At 48.6% G+C, this 15,609-nt stretch overlaps 1 protein-coding gene across 2 annotated transcripts in view; it reads left to right on the plus strand.

Moving 5' to 3' along the window:
• Positions 1-15,609, plus strand: part of LOC146194691 (uncharacterized) — a 110,170-nt gene that overhangs the window by 16,188 nt on the left and 78,373 nt on the right. For both annotated transcript variants that reach the window (XM_084596098.1, XM_084596096.1), the window contains exon 2: positions 15,504-15,604. In XM_084596098.1, the coding sequence (XP_084452224.1) occupies positions 15,504-15,604 (101 nt within the window). The remainder of the gene's footprint in view (positions 1-15,503; positions 15,605-15,609) is intronic.

A 15,609-nucleotide genomic window follows, 5' to 3' on the forward strand; every position in this document is an offset into this window, starting at 1 on the left:
TTACATTACTAATTACTTTGCTGAAAATTGCAGAAAAGTAATTAAATTACATTACTCATTACTGCTTAGAAAACGTAATGAAATTACATTACAATTACTTCTACTGAGTAATTAAATTACTTTTAAATTACTTTCTAATTTTCATCCACGCAAAAACTAAGCAAAGCTAGTAAGCAAAACAACTTGTTGTTCAGACGCGAAGCACCCATATTCTTTCGTCTCCCCGCCAAATTCCGTCCCAGAGAGCTATTCCTTCTCTCTCTCCTACAGTACGTGCGATTACAAAAACAAGACTACCGCAAAAAGAAACCTAAACAAAAAACATGGTCGAACGGTACTGAAATTACCGGCGAACCCAGCGTCTTGCTGCATCGGAGCTGTCTCCGCCATTTGAAGGGCCCGAGAAGCTAGGTTATTTATTGTTTCCGCAGTGCCAAGAATCGATGTCGGCATATTTCTGCTCAGTGCTCAGTAATGCTCAAGCCACGGTGCCTCACGTCATGGACCCTTCTGCCTATCTCCCCCAACCCCAATACCTCCTTCGCCCCGTGGTGTTGAGTGTAACCAGGCACCACTGTGCCCTAGCCGTCGCAACAGGGAATGCCGCTACGCCGCGCTCCAAACTAGTTTTCAGCTCCAGCCTTCTGGCACCATCTGTCCCATCAGCATCCTGCTGCTTGGAGAATGGTTGAGGTCTCAGACGCACTGTTCTACTCAACTCTGTCCCCCCTTTGCCGATCCGTTACGCTGGCTTTGCTTGCCGCACGCCATTCCTGCTTTCGCGGCACTCTACTTCGTCGTCTATTGAAAAAGTAGTGGCGCATTTTAGTAAAAGTAATTTCGAAAGGAATTAATTACTTTTGCTGCGAAATTACTGCCAAAAATTAATTCATTACATTACTAAATTACCAACCCGAAAAAGGAATTCATTACATTACAAATTACCGAGAAAAGTAATTAAATTACAGTAATTCCATTACTATAATTCAATTACTGCCATGTATGGTTCCGTGTTAGATGGCCATCAACCCATGGCTGACGGCGACCTGGGTGGTCCACTCCACGGCCCTGGTCTGGACAACCGGGTCTGAGCTGGCCAACACGGCCTCCCACTGCTCGAGGGAAGGATCGCGCATAATATCCGCCGGTGGCGGTGCTATGCTACAGCTCCATAATATGTGGTCATAGGTTGCCAATTCCTGACACCATTTGCACTCCGGCTGAATGTCCGGGTAGATTTTGCTCAACACGTATGGGTTGAAGAAACATTTAGTCTGCAATCGTCGCCAGACGCATTCCTGCGCCTTCACCAATTGCTTGTTCGGGGGTGGGTAAATCCTCTGCTCAAGTTTGAAATGATTAGTAATGTCATGAAAGGATACCAGCCCATCTCTCGTGGACCTTCCCGGAACGTCCGGCTCACCTACTCGGCTGACGAAACCTCGAGCATTCATGTGAGCCGTCTCGTTCCCAGGATTCCCAGAGTGTGCTGGTACCCAGACAATTTCCGCCTCCGTAGTCCCTCGCCCCGTGGCCCGATTCAGCAATCGCGCCGCTGTGACAGATATTCTGCCCCTCGCCAAATTTCGGATGGCTGTTTTGGAATCGCTGAAGATCAAGTCAGCATTACTACTAGTAATAGCTAGTGCTATCGCCGCTTCCTCTGCAGTTTCTGGGGAGCGGGTTTTGACTGATCCGGAGGCGATCAAGCGTCCCCGCCCGTCCACCACCGCAATTGCAAATGCGTCCTTGTCCCTATACTCGGCGACATCTACATAGACTGCCCCGTTGTACTTCCCGTACTTAACATGTAAAGCTTTGGCTCTTGCCTTCCTGCGGTCCTCGTGATGTATTGGATGCATGTTCTTGGGCAAAGGTTTTATGTACAAGCCCTTGTGCATTTCCCGCCTAATCTGAATTTTAGTGTCATCAGCTGGAGCGTCAACTCCAATGCCGATCCTTTCCAATATGTCCCTTCCTGCTTTTGTTTTTGAAAGCCTACCGAGCTGCATCACCAAGTGCGCCTCCCGTAGTTCTTCTAGGGTGTTGTGCACCCCTAATCCCAGCAGCCTTTCGGTAGACGCATTGTGAGGCAACCCAAGGGCCGCTTTATATGCCTGCCTAATCATAGCCTCCACCTTGCCTTTTTCCGTCGCGTCCAACTTCAAATAAGGCGTCGCATACACTATTCTACTGAGCACAAGCGCCTGCACCAGCCTACACAAGTCCTTTTCCTTAACACCTCTCCTACGATTAGCGATTCTCCTGATTAGCCTCACGGTAGCATTGACCGTATTTTTAAGCCTTTTCAAGCACTCGCTACTTTTTCCTGTTAGTCTGCAGATACATACCCAGGATCCTGATCGTTTGGACCTCAGCGACCGGTACACCCCCCGCTTTGACCTCTAAAGGCGGTGGCGGCACATAGTGCCTCGCATGTATCCCTCTTGGTTTGTCCCTCAGCACAAAAAGCTCGGACTTGGGCTGAGAGTACGAGAGTCCTGCTTCCCCTGCTAGCTCCTTAACAATATCCACCGCGTGTTGTAGAGTTTCTTCCAAATGTGCGTCACTGCCTCTTGTTACCCAAAGAGTAATGTCATCCGCATAAAATGTATGTTTAAGTCCCGATATCCCTTGCAGCCTGGGTGGTATCTTGATCAAGGCGAGATTAAATAGGAACGGCGATAATACCGACCCTTGCGGTGTCCCCCTGCCCCCCAATGGGAAGGGATCCGATTTCATTTCTCCGACTATAATCTCCGCAGTCCTACCCTCCAGAAACGATCTGATGTACCAAAAGGTTCTACCCCCCGGTCTTATGTCCGATAGGTTCCTCAATATTGCCTCATGAGTAACATTGTCAAAGGCCTTAGTTAGGTCGAGCCCCAAGACAGCCTTGGTGCCCGTGCCGTACCCAGGATCCACCACGTCTTTTTTTAGCTGTATCATGACGTCTTGCGTTGATAAATTAGCCCTGAAACCAATCATTGTTTCAGGTATCAACTCCTTGTCCTCTACATAACCCTGAAGCCTGTTCAGGAGGACCACATGCTCCATCAATTTGGCTAAACACGACGTTAGCGAGATGGGACGCAGATTCTCAATGCAGAGCTTCTTCCCTGCTTTAGGAATAAATGTAATCCTAGCATGCTTCCACTCTGGTGGAATCTCCCCGGCCACCCAAAATTTATTCATCAAATTCGTGAGTGCCCCTACTGACTTGAAATCCAGGTTCCTCAGCATCTTATTAGTAACCCCGTCCGGACCCGCTTCTGACGTGGTACGAAGCTGACCCATTGCAAACTGCACCTCCGCCACCGTAAAGTCTGCATCTAATTCAAGGTTTTCCTCTCCCGAGTAATCCGGCAAGCAACCGCCCGCCTCTGCGTTTATGTAACGTCTTCGGAGTTCATGTATAAACTCCCCAGTCGTACCTTGATACCGATGCACTAACCTAGCCATTTGCCCCTTCTGGGCAGATGTGGTTGCCGTCGGGTCTAAAAGGTGCCTCAACAACTGCCATGTTCTTTTTTGCATCCGATTTCCCCATTTATCCGGTCACAAATCTGCCCCCACTGTTTGCACTGCAACTCCAATGTGTACGTTTCGATTTCTCGTTCTAACTTGGCCATCTTTCTACGGAGCACACCATTATGCCTTTGTTTCCTCCACCTCCGAAGGAGACTCGCATGTGCTTCCCACATGTGTAACAATCTGGAGTCAGGCGTAGAGCCCTCCTGCTCCGCTGGAACCTCTTTTGTGGTACTGTTCACGGCCTGCTTGAGTGCCTCAACCTAGGCTCCTAAGTCCTCGATTTCCCCGGTCACTGTATCATTCCTGACTTCCCGAAATCGGTCCCAGTCCGTCACTCGAGTTCCTTTCACCTTGTCTTTGTGCTTAGCAGCACTAAATATCGTGGAAAGGATATAGTGATCACTTCCCAGTAGCTGTTCCGTGTTTACCCACTTGCATCCCTGATACCATTCACAAATGTGAGGTCTGGAGAGGTGTCTATGCTCACGCTGTTGCCTATCCTTGTATGATCTAGTGGGTTCAAGATCGTCCATCGCAGGTCCTGGGCAACCTGCCAAAGTTTATTTCCCTTCGGGCTGGCTCGGATGTAGCCCCACTCCGGATGAGGCGCATTGAAATCCCCCACCACGATGAGTTGAGACCTAGCCGCTAGCCGTTGCGTCTTTATCAGGAGGTCTGGCAAGCCCACCCCCTTATCTTTTGGAGAAGAGTATACATTAAGAGGAAAGAGACTCTTATCGCCTTTTCTTTTGGGTAAAATCTCCAGCAGGACGTAGTCCTCCCTGCTGCTATCTATGGTATGCTGAATCACTGTGGTGTTACGATGGACTAGCATGGCCGTAAAGACGCTCGATACGCGCCCTCGATCAATCTCTGGTGGTGTAAATGTCTTAAATCCCGTTAATTTAACCGAGCCGCTAGCCTCCTGCAAAGCTATAATGTCCGGCTTACTATCTAGATTTTGTATGTGCAACTGCAGGTTCCCCCGCTTGCGACGGAAGCCCCTGCAGTTCCACTGCCAAACCTCAATTTGCTGGCGATGGGGCCATGGTGAGGCACTACGTTCACTAACATCGGCTCCTGGCCGACTACGGGAGGCAATCTAGCCTCTAGCATAGCATTTAGGTGTTTAAACATACCCATTACTTGGGTCTGGAAACCCCTTAAGTCATTAGTGAAGGCGTCAAGACGCTCGTCAATCTTGCCTAGTCTGGCTTCGATCTTGTCGACCCGACCTTCCAACCTATCCTCTCTTTCTTCCAGTTTTCCTACTCGCTCCGCAAGGGTAAGCATGTCCCTCCTAAGACTAGTGACTTTAACTACTGGCTGCGGCGTGTCCGCCGCCGAAGTTTCTCCTATTCTCTTTGCATGAGCTCCCTCATCTGCCGACGGCGGCCTTTTGACCGTCCCCCGATTCTCCACTTCCATAGCTGTACAGTTATCGTCCACGCTAGAAGCGTTCGCCTGCGCCGCTTTCTGTGGGGCGTCCACGCTAGAAGCGTTCGCCTGCGCCGCTTTCTGTGGGGCCTGGGCCAGCGGCGTCTGTACCCTTTCTACTCTGCCGGTTTTAAGCGCGCGTTCCATCTCTGCCATCCTAGCTTCCATCTTTTTGATAGTTTCGGCTTGCTGCAACACCTGCCTTTGTAGCTCTTTCTCTCGAGCAGTCTCATTTTGGGAGCCCGCGTTTGGCCAGCTCACCTTTTTCCTTGTGGCACTTGGACTTCTTCCATGACCGGAACCTTGCCCTCCTCCTTTGCCAGGCTCGGGTCCGGGCAGTGACGGGAAGGAAGCTGACCGGTCCCTTCTCTTGCTATCGCCTCTCGCACCGCTAGATGACCGCTTCGTGGGCCTCGAACGCCGCTCTTCCTTGCCAGTTTAGGGGCCCCCATTAGCGTACAGCGTTCCATACGCCAGGGTTGCCCCCTCAGCCCTCTTTTATTTCGTGTCTAAATAGAGGTACCTTCTGTACCCTTAGTTTGAAAATACTGAAAAATAATAGCATTCAGGGATTCAAGGTACAAGCAGCAGACGTAAAGCTATTAGCGTACGTAGGCGATTTAGCTGTTTTTACTGAAGGCGAGGGGGGCATATGCCAAGCTGTGAAGTGTGTGCGCCAATTTTCAGTCACGTCACAGGTAGTGGAATTAAATGGTCGAAACGCCACTGCTTCGGTGGTGGACGACGGCTGTTGTTGCGGCGCGCGTCTTTCTCTCCGTCTTCTTTTTCTTCTCTATTTTCTCTTCTGTCCTCACGAGACAGCGGGAATGGCTCAGCTGTTAAAATAAAGGTTTTTGCTACTACTACTACTATCCAGGCGCTGTATTGTTCACGGTTAAAAACAAAATCTACTCTGGACCACTAAAGTGCGATCAGGCGAAAGCCACTTTAGTGCGGTGGATTGTAGCTCTGCCCTATGGCACCTCTATCTCCCTCTCTTCTTTCACTCCCACCTTCCTCCCTTCCTTTCCGGCGTGGCAAATGTGTCCGCGGAAAATCGTGACAGATACAGCACCTTTTCTATCTTCTAAATCAATTTCAAACGCCGCTGATGCCTGCTTTACTAACGCCTCCTTGACATCTGGGTGTGCTTCTGTTTGGTGTGTGGTGCGGCGTTCGACGTAGCGGCAAATGGAAGGCGCCGTAAGGACGCCTAGATCGGACACCCGGCGGGGTCAGCTTAGTATTAATCGCCGGTGACGTCATAACCTATCGATGTTACATCGCGCGCCCCTTGTCGAACACAAAGAATTTCCTTTTTAACGCATCAAAGCTCACTGGCGTTCTATAATTTGTGTACAGGAAAAGAAAGGCGTAATATCTGCCACTCGCGGAATCCTACTATCTTCACAGTAGACAAGGAGAATTAGGAAGAGCATGCAATAAAAAAAAACAGTCCAGGGCGTGGATCAGTTGGATCAGCGCTGGGCTGGAGATCCAAGCGATGGAGGTTCGATTCCCGGTGCAGACAAGGTTTATAATTTTCCTTCCCGAGACTGTTTAACATTGCCTTAGTCTGCTGAATATTGATTTTCAAGGCTACCTTTCTACTTTTCCTATTTAGGTCACCAATTATTCTTTGCAGTTCATCGCCTGTGTTACTTAGCAAGGAAATGTCGTCAGCAAATCGCAGATTACTGAGGTATTCTCCATCTACATTATCTCTAACGGCTCCCATTCCAAGTCTCTGAAAACTTCTCTAAGCAAGCTGTGTGAATAGTACTGGGGAGATCGTGTCTCCCTGCCTAACACCTTTCTATATAGGAATTTTGTTACTTTCTTTTGGAGAACTGTGGTTGCTGTGCAGCCAGTATATATATATATATATATATATATATATATATATATATATATATATACTATAAGAGGTATATATATATATATATATATATATATATATATATACATATATATATATATATATATATATATACATATATATATATATATATATATACCTCTTCTTGCACTTCCTTCTCTTCTGTGCGCATGCCTGACAATATATATATATATATATATATATATATATATATATATATATATATATATATATATATATATATATAAACTGATTTAAAACTGATTTATTTATAGGAAGGGAAAGGCGCGGTAACTGTCTCACTTGATTTCTGTGGACACCGCAACCGCGCCGTAAGGGAAGGGTAAAAGATGGGAGTGAAAGTGGTTTGGTTTGTGGGGTTTAACATCCCAAAGCGACTCAGGCTATGAGAGACGCGGGAGTGAAAGTGGAAATAGAGAAAGAGGAGCCGTAGTGGAGGGCTACGGAGTAATTTCGACCACCTGGGGATCTTTAACGTGCGCTGACATCGCACAGCACACGACGCCTCATCGTTTCGCCTCATATTGTCAGGCATGCGCACAGAAGAGAAGGAAGTGCAAAAAGAGGCTCTCCGAAATAGAGGAAGACGAAGAAGCTCACCGTCTGTTAGTTAGCACATCAGGCTAAGGTGCAGAATCACTCTGTAAATAAACCCTAACGTGTGGTGGAAGGGTGGAAGGTGCTGCAAAGATCAACACGGATTCCTCTCTACCTTGTTCGAGCCGACGACTCGCTGGGCTTCCCCCTTTGACCACCACAATGATCCAAGATGGCGACGCACGGCAGCCAGGTCCAGCGGCACCCGCATGGAAGCATTACCGTGAGCCGCGGACCTATTCTGGCAAGGCTGGCGAAGACGTGGATGAGTGGCTCACCAATTACCAGCGGGTGAGCAAGTACAATCGCTGGGATGCCACTGCAATGCTGGCAAATTTTGTTTTTTTTTCTTAGACTCCACAGCCCTGACATGGTTTGAGAACCATAAAGCGTTTCTAACGAGCTGGGATCGTTTTCAAGAGGAGATTCGAAATTGTTTCGGGGATACCACGGCAAAACGGAAATGCGCTGAGCAGACTTTATTCCAGCGAGCCCAAGGGCCTGGTGAAACATGCACAATGTACATAAAAGAGGTACTAAAACTCTGCAAAGCGGTGAATCCGAGCATGTCTGACGAAGACAGAGTTGGCCATCTCTTAAAGGGCATCACGGTGGACGTATATAACTTTTTAATTACAAAAGAAAACTTAGATTCTCCCGCGGTCGTGATCAAGCACTGTCGTACGTTCGAACCTTTAAAGCTGCGTCGCATAACCCCGAAATTCGGCCGTCTGCCTAACGTGACCACTGTTGCAAGCGTGGATTCTCACGAACATTGACATGAGCCTTCGCATTTGGCCGACATGATTCGCCAAATTGTCCGTGATGAGTTCTCCCGCCATCAAGATGTGAACCGCAGTGCAACCCCCTGTGATAGCTGCTCCCTGCAGGCAGCTCCCATCCAGCGCTCTTCTTGGTGTTCTACCGCTCCTCCTCCCGTCCGTGACCACCGAAACGACTCATATGGCCCTGCTCCCCTAGCTCGTTCCCACTGCAGGGCGCCACCTCCTCGGCAACAACCCCAGCGGCTGGACTTTGCTGATCGCTTCGATCCTGTTTCCGAGGACTATTATTTGGACAGTGCTCGTGAACCACCCGTCTGTTACCGCTGTGGTATGCTTGGCCACATATCCAGATTCTGCCGCCGCCAGAACCCGGCATCACGCTACCAGCGCCAATGGACAAATCGCCGTTTTACTGTGAGTCCAGAAGTCCGTGAGCCGACCTATCCCCTCCTTCGGGCTCCTACCGCTACGTACCACAACGCAACGACTCACCAGTTTCTGATCGCAGCCTGACTCCTCCTGCCCGCCGCTCCCGACAATCGCCTTCTCCCCGCCGTTCTTCTCCGCCACCGGAAAACTAGCGTGTGCGGCCGATGGAGGTGCGGTCGCCAGGTCATCGATATTGTCAATTCCTCTACCGGTCGTTATGCTGAAGAACCGCTTGGAAGTGTTAGTGGATGGTGTTTGTGTTATGGCCTTAGTGGATACGGGTGCTACAGTTTCCGTGATGAGCTTAGATTTTAAGAACCGTCTCGGCCGCAAAATTATGTTTGGCTGGGATAGAACTGTCATATTTCGAGGTGTAGGGGGAGAATCGTTGGTTCCGCTTGGTATTTGTTATGTAAATGTAGCGATGGCTGGACACGAGTTTAGAACTGAATTTACGGTGCTCCCTCGCTCTACGCATGACGTTATTCTAGGAGTTGACTTTTTACAGCAGTGTGGCGCAACTGTCAACTTCAACAGTGGCGAGATATCAATAAGCCCCAGCCTTCGATCGGCCCTCACAGAAGAATCGCCGCAGGCGGTCCGAGTGTTTTCTGTCTTCGAGGATACCGTCGTTCCGACGATGTCCGCCATCTTCGTCCCAGTTGTGTCTTCGGGTGTGGTTCTCAATGGCTTCAACGCTCTGGTGGAACCCGCTTCCCTTTCCGGTGCCAAAAAGAGTGTGTTGGTGCCCCGCAGCGTTGTTCGAGTGAACGAGGGCCGTGCCACGCTTTGGACTGTCAACCATACCAATGAACATGCCGTATTGCCGCATGGTTTGAAACTCGCCGACTTTGAAGAACGCCTTTCTATGCACATCGCCGCGTTCAATGATGGCATTGCTCGTTCAACTAGACGTCCCGATCATGCTGATTCCCAGTTTAAGTCTATGATTAATGAATCGCTACCCACCAACGACCGGCGAATATTGATGGAGGTTCTTATGAAACATGCGTACGTGTTCGACTTTGCTCGAGATCAGCCACCACCGATTCCGCCTTCCCGCACCCATCACATGATTGACACTGGATCTGCACACCCGATTAGACCGACACCATACCGTGTTTCACCTTCAGAGCGTAAGATAATTGACGAACAGGTCCGTGATATGATGCAGAGAGGAATCATTCAGGAATCATCTAGCCCATGGGCCGCCCCTGAGATTCTCGTGAAAAAGAAAGATGGCACCTGGCGATTTTGTGTCGACGCCTCACTACTGTCACCAAGAAGGATGTTTACCCGCTCCCGCGTGTTGATGATGCCATTGACTGCCTCCATTAAGCTTCCTACTTTTCATCTGTTGATTTACGGTCCGGATACTGGCAGATACCGATGCGTCCGAAAGACAAGGAGAAGACGGTATTCGTGACTCCCGATGGGCTATATGAATTTAACGTGATGCCTTTCAGCCTATGCAACGCTCCGGCTACCTTTGAAAGATTTATGGACAGTCTTTTGCGTGGTCTGAAGTGGCAAATTTGCATGTGTTACCTAGATGACGTAGTGATTTTTGGGAGGACCTTCGCCGAGCATAACAGCCGTTTAGCTGTGGTCCTTAACTGCATGGAGAAAGCGGGTCTCGTGCTGAACTCTAAGAAGTGCCGCTTTGGTGAACGCCAGATCGTTGTGCTTGGGCATTTGGTTGACAAAGACGGTATTAGGCCTGACCCACAGAAGATTGAAGCTGTCAGCTGCGTCAAAGAGCCCAAGTCTGTGAAAGAACTCAGGAGCTTCCTGGGACTTTGCTGTTTCGACGCTTCATCCCTAAGTTTGCTGACGTAGCCTACCCCTCAGATGCCTCTTGCAGAAAGATATTCCTTTCAAATGGACTCCTGAATGTGATTCTGCGTTTCGCCAGCTCAAGTTTCTTCTTACCTCGCGGCCCATACTGCGTCATTTCAGCCCGACAGCTCCCACTGAACTCCACACTGACGCAAGTGGCATCGGCGTGGGTGCTGTGCTCATACAACGGCATGACGGAAACCAACACGTTGTCGCTTACGCAAGTCGCACCCTTAGCAAGTCTGAACGCAACTATACCGTGACGGAGCAAGAGTGACTTGCCGTCGTTTTTGGCGTACAGCAGTTTCGCTCGTACTTTTATGGACGTTCCTTTACTGTCATCACCGATCATTATTCGCTTTGCTGGCTGGTGATTCTACGCGACCCCTGCGGTCAGTTCGCCCGCTGGGCATTACGCCTTCAGGAGTTCAACTTTACAGTGTCGCACAAAAGTGGCCGCCAACACGCTGACTGCCTCTCGCGGCTGCCTCTCGCAACTCTCCTCTGCGATGACAACTTTGACGACTATCTTGCCGCCGTTTCCGTACAATTTCCGGATCTTGCGGCTTTCCAGCGAGAACAACGAAAAGATCAAGAGTTGGTATCACTTTTTGAAACACTCGTGATCCGGCATCTGCGAACCCTTTCTGCATTCGCGATGGTTTTGTGTATCGAAAAAATTACTCGTCTGGCGGTGCACGCTTTCTGCTAGTCGTTCCGGCTAGCCTCTATTCCTCTGTCCTACACTCTATGCACGATGACGTTACAGCTGGGCACTTGGGGTTTGCCAGGACTCTTACGCGCATTAAGGAACGTTTCTACTGGCCGAATATGCGTCGAACGACACAGCGTTACGTGAACTCCTGCATGCAGTGCCAGCGGTTCAAGCTCCCCACGACTTCTCCGCCGGGTCACTTACATCCGGTGACACCACCGACCACACCATATGAGCAAGTGGGTGTTGACCTCATAGGCCCGTTTCCCCGCTCATCCAAAGGCAATCGCTGGGTCATCGTGTGCGTTGATCATCTCACGCGTTACTGTGAAACTGCCGCCACCCCTTCCGCCACCGCCGCTGACGTCTCGTTCTTTCTTCTTCACGCTGTCGCCCTCCGTCATGGGCCTCCTCGTGTAATTTTCAGTGACCGAGGCCGCCAGTTTACGGCAGATGTTGTGGGACAGCTTCTGCGCTATTGTACTTGCCAGTTGCGTCACTCTACGCCGTATCATCCCCAGACAAATGGCCTCGTCGAACGTGCAAACCGGACACTGACAAACATGCTTGCGATGTATGTTGACTCGCGGCACAAGAACTGGGATGACGGGCTTCCTTTTATTACTTACGCCTATAACACCTCCAAGCATGAGACAACTTCTTATAGTCCATTTGTCCTCCTCTACGCGCGTCCGCCTCGACGTTCTCTTGACACCATTTTGCCATTCTCTCTCGACACCGAGCCGTCTGTGTCGAGCACCCTCTGCCGCGCTGAAGAGGCTCGTCGGGTCGCCCGATTACGCACTCTGGCCTCGCAGGACCGCTCTAAGCAGCGCTACGATCGTGGGCATCAGGATGTCTCCTACCTTCCCGGCGACTTAGCGTGGCTCTGGACACCTCTCCGCAAGCGTGGTTTGCCCCAGAAGCTGTTGTCGCACTACACAGGCCCATTTATTGTGCTCAAACGCATCAATGAGTTGAATTACGTCGTGTCTCGCCAATGTTCCCACGGTCGCCCCTCTCGGAAAACACAGGTAGTTCATGTCGCAAGAATGAAGCGCTGCCACTCTCGCTCGGGACTCTGACAGCCCAGGGGCTTCGTCTGCGAAGGGAGAAATGTCAGGCATGCGCACAGAAGAGAAGAAGGAAGTGCAAGAAGAGGCTCTCCGGAAAAGAGGAAGAACAAGAAGAAGCTCACCATCTGTTAGATAGCACATCCGGCTAAGGTGCAGAATCACTCTGTAAATAAACCCTAACAATAATATACCTTCCAGGACTTTCACGCACCACATGTCTACTCCCTGATTTCACAGTGCCTGCATCACTGGCGTGGTCTCTACTGAGTCAAATGCTTGTTCCTAATCAATGAATGCTATGTATAAAGGCTGGTTATATTCCCAGCATTTTTCTATAACCTGGTTGATGGTACGGATATGATCGATAGTAGACTACCGTTTCCGAAAACCTGCTTGATCCTTCGCTTGATTGCAGTCTAAGGTTGTCCTGATTCTATTAGCGATTACCTTAGTAAATAGCTTATACGTAACCGACAGTAAGCTGATTGGCCTGTAATATTTAGGGTCCTTAGCGTCCACTTCCTTATGACTCAGGATAATGTTTGCGTTCTTCCAGTGCTCTGGTGCCGTAGATCACACCAGGCACTGCGTATACAGGGTGGCCAGTTTTTATAGCACGATATCCCCCCCCCGTCCTTCAACAAATCTATAGTTATCTCATCCTCTCCAGCTGCTTTTCCCCTTTTCATAGTTTCTATTGCTTTCTTAACCTCGTCCTTCGTCACTTGTGGAACGACTGACTTTTTTTCCCTACCGCCAATCTCATTACGGTCCTGACTACTTTGGCTACTGTAGAGATCAGTATAGGACTCCTCAGCTACTTTGACTATCCTGTCCATATTCTTGATGACGTTGCCCTCCTCATCCCTTAGCGCATACATCTGATTCTTGCCTATGCCGAATTTCTTCACCACTTTAGGCTTCTCCCGTTCTTTACAGCACGCTCAATTTTTCCATGTTATTCTTCTTTGTATCGACCACTTTACGCTTACTGAATAGCTTTGATAGCTCTGCTAATTCTATCTAGTCTGTTGGATTGGAAGCTTTCATACTCTGGCGTTTCTTAATCAAATCTTTCGTCTCATTAGACAGCTTACCGGTATCTTCTCTAACTATCCGAGCGCCTACTTCTACAGCGCACTTAGTAATGATATCTCTTAAATTATAGTTTATTTCTTCTAGGGTAATGTCGCCATCCTCAATAGGAGCTGAATATCTATTTTGCAGCGACATCCTGAACTTTTCTGCCCTCTCCCTCACCGCTGATCTGTTAATGAACTTCTTTCTTACTAATCTGTGCGTTCATTCTTCAGAGTTAGACTAATTCGAGACCTCACCGACCTGTGGTCACTGCATCGCACTTTCCCGATTATCTCTTAGTCTCAGTTCAGTCGTTCAGTCGTGTCCGACTCTACGTGACCCTATGGACCATGTCACGCCACGCTTTCCGGTCTCTCACTATCTTCCTAACATCACATAACTTCATCTGCAGTGCCTCGAGGATGCCATCTAACCATCACGTTCGCTGCCTACGCCTTCTCCGGCGACCCTTAACCTTTCCCAACATCAAATCTTTCTCCAGCGACTCCTCTCTTCTCATCAGATGACCAAAGTAGCTGAGCTTTAACTTTAGAATTTGACCCTCCAATGAGCAGTCAGGGTTTATTGTCGACAATATCGACTGATTTGATCTTCTGGCAGTCCAATCTCTACATTATCTCTGAGAGACCCCGTAAGCTGCAAGATAATTTGTGTTTAATTATCTTTCCCCTAAACAGATTACATTACTGATCTCTGTGATTATCCAAGTAAACATTAAAAAAAAGACAAAGTACCGTCCTCAACGCATTCCTTGGCCTCGCCGACTGTTGGCTTCTTTCTTTCATGTATTATAACAAGCACCCTCATTTCCCCTTAACTGATCTGCTTGTAGCTTACGGGGGTCTCGGTTCTGGCAGTCTTGAAGCCATAGGTAGCGTAAGAGGGTTCTAGCACAGCTTTCGCCCTCGCTCTTGATCACGTTCTACGTGACGCTGGCGGTAACATAAGGACGTTCCACGTCCGCCGCTATGGTTGAGGGTGGCGCTGGTGAACACTCTCAAGGTTCGTATACAGACAACTTAAATACCCAAGCAAGTAGCAGGGGGAACAGCGGCCGATGTAACTCAGTTGGAAGAGCACCAGACGCGATATTCGGAGGTCGTGGGTTCGGTTAACACCATTGGCACGTTGTTTTTTCTTCTATTTTGTGTTTAATTATCTTTCCCCTAAACAGATTACATTACTAATCTCTGTGATTATCCAAGTAAACATTAAAAAAAAACAGACATAAAGTACCATCCCAGCACTTTCCTTGGCCTCGCCGACTGTTGGCTTCTTTCCTTCACATATATATATATATATATATATATATATATATATATATATATATAGATAATCGGGAAAGTTGTGTGACACCCTGTTTATATATATATATATATATATATATATATATATATATATATATATATATATAATTGTTGTACAGGAAGGGGAAGGCGCAGTATCTGTCACACTTGCTCTGTGGACACCTGAACCGCGCCGTAAGATAAGGGAGGAAAGTGGGAGTGAAAGTGGGTAGAGACGAAGCGGAGTAATTTCGAAACCACCTGGTAATCTTTAACGTTAACTGGCATAGCACAGCACACGGACGCCACTTCGTTTCGCCTCCTTTGAAACGCAGTCGCCGCGGTCGGGTTCGAACCCGGGAACTCCGGCACAGAAGTCCGGCGTCTCACCACTGCACCACCCTGTGGGGCTTAGCTTCAATTGTAAAATTAGTTTATAAGAAAGGAAAGGTGCGGTATCTGTGCATTGAAGGAGAAAATCTCCATAGCGCTGACGGCTCGAAGAGCTGGCGTAGTGAGGCGTTCGCTCTCATATCCTGCTGTTCTCGAAAATAGGGTCAAACGCCTTCTTCAGACTTTCCGAATGAACACTTCGAATTGACAAGAATCCAGAATTTTTCGCGTCCGCAAATAACGACGTAATTATATAGTTGAGTCAACACGCACGCAATTACTCTGAACGTACTTAACTGTTTTTCCCGTTGTCTCAGTGGTGCCTTACAAACTTTTTCTATTTCATTGTGCCTCTCAATGCGATTCAAATCCCCTTGAACCTTGCTAATTAATTCTCGCTTGTTGTTTCAGACCCTTGGGACACAGCCAAAGCCATGCGAGTGGCAACAGAGTTGATCTGGGCCTGTAAAGATGTTGTGATGAATATGAACATTCCATCAATAATCTATCGGGTATG

This window comes from Amblyomma maculatum, chromosome 3 (assembly GCF_055883805.1).
Source record: "Amblyomma maculatum isolate TAMU_Amacu chromosome 3, ASM5588380v1, whole genome shotgun sequence".
NCBI lineage: Eukaryota > Metazoa > Arthropoda > Arachnida > Ixodida > Ixodidae > Amblyomma > Amblyomma maculatum.